This window comes from Dendronephthya gigantea, unplaced genomic scaffold (genome assembly GCF_004324835.1).
Source record: "Dendronephthya gigantea isolate DGI-Jeju-01 unplaced genomic scaffold, DenGig_1.0 000357F, whole genome shotgun sequence".
NCBI classification, from domain to species: domain Eukaryota; kingdom Metazoa; phylum Cnidaria; class Anthozoa; order Malacalcyonacea; family Nephtheidae; genus Dendronephthya; species Dendronephthya gigantea.
In genome coordinates this window covers 79,302-83,447 of record NW_021163367.1, presented here as the reverse complement: position 1 = coordinate 83,447, position 4,146 = coordinate 79,302, and the positions used below count along the sequence as shown (strand labels likewise).

The window sequence follows — 4,146 nt, the reverse complement described above, 5'->3', positions numbered from 1 at the left end:
CCACCTCTGATACAGGCTGTTGAAAACAGTTTGGTTCAGTTTCCAATCGCTGGAGTCTAGGAAAATCCTCGACTCTCGGTCGGCGTGTACATTCTCTATCCCTGGAATATATTGGGCTGAAAGTAGCACATTGTGACTGAGACACCAGTCCCACAGGTTCTTGGCTAGTTGAGACAGAAGGCGAGAGTGAGTGCCCCCCATCTTGTTTATGTAGGTCACCGCTGTGACATTGTCCATTAGCAGGAGTACCTGGGCTGATGCCCTGGATTTGGTAAAGCATTTGACTGCTAAGGATCCTGCTAGGAGTTCTAGGCAATTTATGTGGAGACTGCTCTCCTGTAGCGACCACCTCCCCCTGTTGACACTCCTTGGCAATGGGCCCCCCACCCCTGGAGGGAAGCATCGGTTTCTATTGTTAAATCTGTTGATTGTTGGAGCAGGGCCTTCCCGTTCCATGCAACAAGATTGTTCTTCCACCACTGGACCTCCTGAAGGGCCTCTGAATCTAGGTTGACCAGAGCTTCGTAAGATTTCTGTCTTTTCAGAACCGAATTCTTGGCTTGCTGGAGGTATCGATAATGCAGTGGGGCCGGAAATACTGCCTGAATTGACGAAGATAGTAGGCCCAGGAATTTTGACAATTCCCGCACTGAGGTTACAGGGTTGTTTAAGAGTTGTTGACAGTTTTGAAGGACCTTCTTTATTTTGTCCTTTGGGAGACTCAAACTCATGCTGGCCGAATTTACTAAGAACCCCAGAAACTCGATCTGTTGGGATGGAATTAATTGCGACTTTTGGTAGTTTACCACAAACCCAAGTCCCTCCAAAAGATTGAGTGTTGTCGCTGCATGCTGTAGGGTAAGTTGCCTGCATTCTGCCATTATGAGAAAGTCGTCCAGATAAGCCATGAGTCGAATGCCCCTCTGACGTAAAACTGACAGAACTGGTTTCATAAGCTTTGTGAACACCCGTGGGGCACTTGCAAGGCCGAATGGAAGGCATGCAAACTCCAGAAGTGAGTCCCTCCAAAGAAAGCGGAGGTACTTCTGGTGGTCCCTCCAGACAGGTACTGTCAGGTATGCATCCTTCAAGTCTATTTTCACTAAACTAGAAATACATGCATGCAGCAACCCCTCGCTATTTCAAACCAAGTACACAATTTCCTGAGTAAACCTGACCTAAACTTATTATATGAAATGACACAAAACTCAAATCAGTCTTAAAGTTTCCATCATTCAATACAAAAATAATCACAAAGCTAGTGTAAACATTGCCCGTTCAATTTTGCTGCATTATACCATGCCAGCAATTAAGTAACGGTTTAAAATCGAAGTTTCAAACGATTAAAACAGTACAAAATCTTCACAGACAAAGAAAAAACTTCAAATGTTATTTTATTCTGTAATTGAAGTCAACGCCGGCGGCTAAAAGTTTCAGTATACTTTATAAATATAGTTTGTATTTTTGATACCAAAATTCAAATTACACTTTCAAAAACACTTTTTGAAGTTAAAGCAAAGGTGTAATAGCCCTTCACAGGTTTATGCGTTTGCAGAAAAAGTTGAAAATTTAACAAACGAACGGCAAACAAAGCTGAAAAGTATGCAAATACGGCTCATTCTTACCGCGAAACAAGTACGAGATAAACAAAGTAAACACGTACCCTTTGTCTTTGAAAACATTTATAAGCTTGCAGATTATGAATTATTCCTCTTACACGGCTTTGTTTTGACTGTATCCACGTTCATCTTTGCTATCTGTCATGCTTCATATATCTTGTTTCTTCTCGTTTTACTTTCTTTGCACAAAGTTTAAGAAACGCTTTTACAAAAATGTTTACGAAATGAGAGTTAAATTGCTGATGTTCTCATTGAATTACAAACTTTCTGTCTTAGCTAATCAGAACGTTCGTTGAATACCAGTCTACACTCGTTCGCATTTAACGCATGCGCACAAGTACCATGACCATTGAACGTCCACGGTCCACGACATAGAACTTGAGCAACTTTGGATTCCGCTATGTTCTGTCACAATACCCGGGTGTAATAAATCTCCCAGCGGAATTAGTACCCTCGCACGGCGCTTCGCGCCGGCTCGGGGATAATCTCCTTTTCTTAGCAGGTCCTTTAACATATGTATTGATTCCATTTTGAAATGCTCGTAAGGTATAAAATTGCTTAGGGGCTTTAGGTTTATAACTGGCCTGTGCCCCCCCCCTTTTTGGGCACTACAAACAGGGAACTGACAAACCCCATATTGTTCACTGTGCTGTCTGAAATATAATGAACTGCCTGTTTTGTTAGCAGGTCCTGAACTTCCTGGTCTATCAAGAGTTGATCCTCCTGAGGAATATGACCAGTTATGGGGAATTTCATTTGGACAGGATTGGAAGTGAATTGTATTTGGTAGCCTTGGGCTACTTGCATGACCCAAGGGTCGCTTGTTATTTGCTGCCATGCCTTTAAAAAATATTTTAGCCGACCTGCTACTGGTTGGTTGCAAAAACTTATAAGATTTTGAAACATAACTGGTGGCAAATGACGTGGGCGTTGTGGTGTTACTGTTTTTGGTTGAACTGTCGAGGGGAACTGAATGTGTGTGCTCTGCCTCGACCTCTGAAGTTGTTGGGTGGGAATTGGTTCTCTCGCATTGAATGAAAGAAGCTTGGGCGTGTCTGACTTCTGCCACCCCGGAAACGCCCTTGAAATCGCTGGGGGGCAGCCCTTGGAAAAAACGGTCGTCCCGTTTTCTTCGCCTGAGCGACAGTGCTGGCTGTCTCTGTGCGGAGCTTCAGTCTGGATTCAAACCCCTGACCAAATAACTCCTTTTCCGCCTCAGGGAAATCTTCTTTGCCCAGTGATGTGAGATACGGGTTAAGTTTGGATAAAACCTGTTCCCGGCGTTTTGCTGACAATTGAGCACAGGTATCCCCCACTAGAAGGATAGCTTTCTTTATACAATTAAACATTGCAGAAACTGAGGCTTTATCCAAGGTAATGTTATCTTCGGTAGATGATTCATGTAGGAGATTAATGTTCTCATATAATGTGCACAACGGGCCCAAAATGTCAAGAACCTTGTCTTGCGTTTCTCTGGTCGATGTGTCTGACGTTTTAACACCGCTGATCACAGATGGTAGATAACTATCTAGACTTGGAGTCCATGCTGCATCACTAACGGGTCTGGGGAATTCACGAATGATTGCCCGGCGATCAAAACGGGGCAATGGTTTGAGCATAATGTTAAGCAAAGCGTCAAGTTCTTCAGACTGTAGACTGTACTGATTCGACAGCACTAGCAAAGGTGCCGTCCAGTTCCCCTTGATCAGGCGGAGTATGATCATCGTTCTGCGACTGTGTGAGGTCGACTGTATCTGAGAATTTTCCCTTGTTATTTCTCTGCGCCGTTTGGTCCAATGACACTCCGGTGAGATTATTTGCCAGCTGGCCTATAGGCGCTGCGACATTTTCTTCGTATGTATTTTGTCCGAAAATGTGCTCTGACAATCTTGGCTGAATTTTGGCTAAAATTGCTTGTGAAAGAGTGGCAAGAACGATTTGGTCAGCCACAAGTGTCTCAACCATCGATTTCGCCGAAGATGGTTCAACGATACTTACGTCGTCCGCAGGATTAACTTGGATTGCTTGAATTTCGTCTGTAGGATTTTCTGAACCAGCCATCTTGGACGAGGAGTGAATGAAAAAGACAAAGCCAAAGGTTCAGCCAGCGGTGTTATTTTAGACATTTAGTTACTTGATGTTATGTTAATAGTTTACTTTTAAACACTGTATTTTGGAGTGAATAAAGAGATATTGCATTGTTAAATTAAGCCGAGTATTTTGAAGTATAATTCAGTAATTTAAATAAATATGACGTCACAATTCACAACACGTTGCGGATTTTTTAGCTTGAAAACGCTCACTCGTCACCAGTTCCCTGATTGCATATTTATAAGCGCAGTCAATTATATTGTGCAATCGTCTGATTCATACTTTAACACAAAAGATCGGTATTTTACGTTTTATGGCCGGAAAGAATCGTCTTTGTTGGCATGGTAACTAAAGAAGGGATCTTCGGCTGTCTGTTGAGCTTAATTTGGTTGCATTTCTACGTTTAGTGATGGCTTTATCGGCGTTTATGTTAAGG

At 42.8% G+C, this 4,146-nt stretch overlaps 1 protein-coding gene across 1 annotated transcript; it reads right to left on the bottom strand.

Annotated features, from left to right (window-relative positions):
* Nucleotides 1-223: 223 nt before the first annotated feature.
* LOC114542492 lies at nucleotides 224-3,680 on the bottom strand. The gene is made up of 4 exons (XM_028562025.1): nucleotides 3,282-3,680; nucleotides 2,808-2,950; nucleotides 969-1,107; nucleotides 224-710 (listed from the first exon to the last, which is right to left on the bottom strand). The coding sequence occupies exons 1-4, from the start codon at nucleotides 3,678-3,680 to the stop codon at nucleotides 318-320; spliced, it is 1,074 nt and encodes a 357-aa protein (XP_028417826.1). The 3' UTR covers nucleotides 224-317.
* Between the last annotated feature and the right edge of the window lie 466 nt (nucleotides 3,681-4,146).

Bases quoted from the DNA above. Each gene is read 5' to 3' on its own strand.
- LOC114542492 (XM_028562025.1), bottom strand. From the start codon at position 3,680: ATGGCTGGTTCAGAAAATCCTACAGACGAAATTCAAGCAATCCAAGTT. The intron at 2,951-3,281 runs GTACAGTCTACA...AATTGTATAAAG, and splicing joins TTGCTAGTGCTGTCGAATCA to AAAGCTATCCTTCTAGTGGG. The intron at 711-968 runs GTGTTCACAAAG...AGTCTCCCAAAG, and splicing joins GCCTTGCAAGTGCCCCACGG to GACAAAATAAAGAAGGTCCT.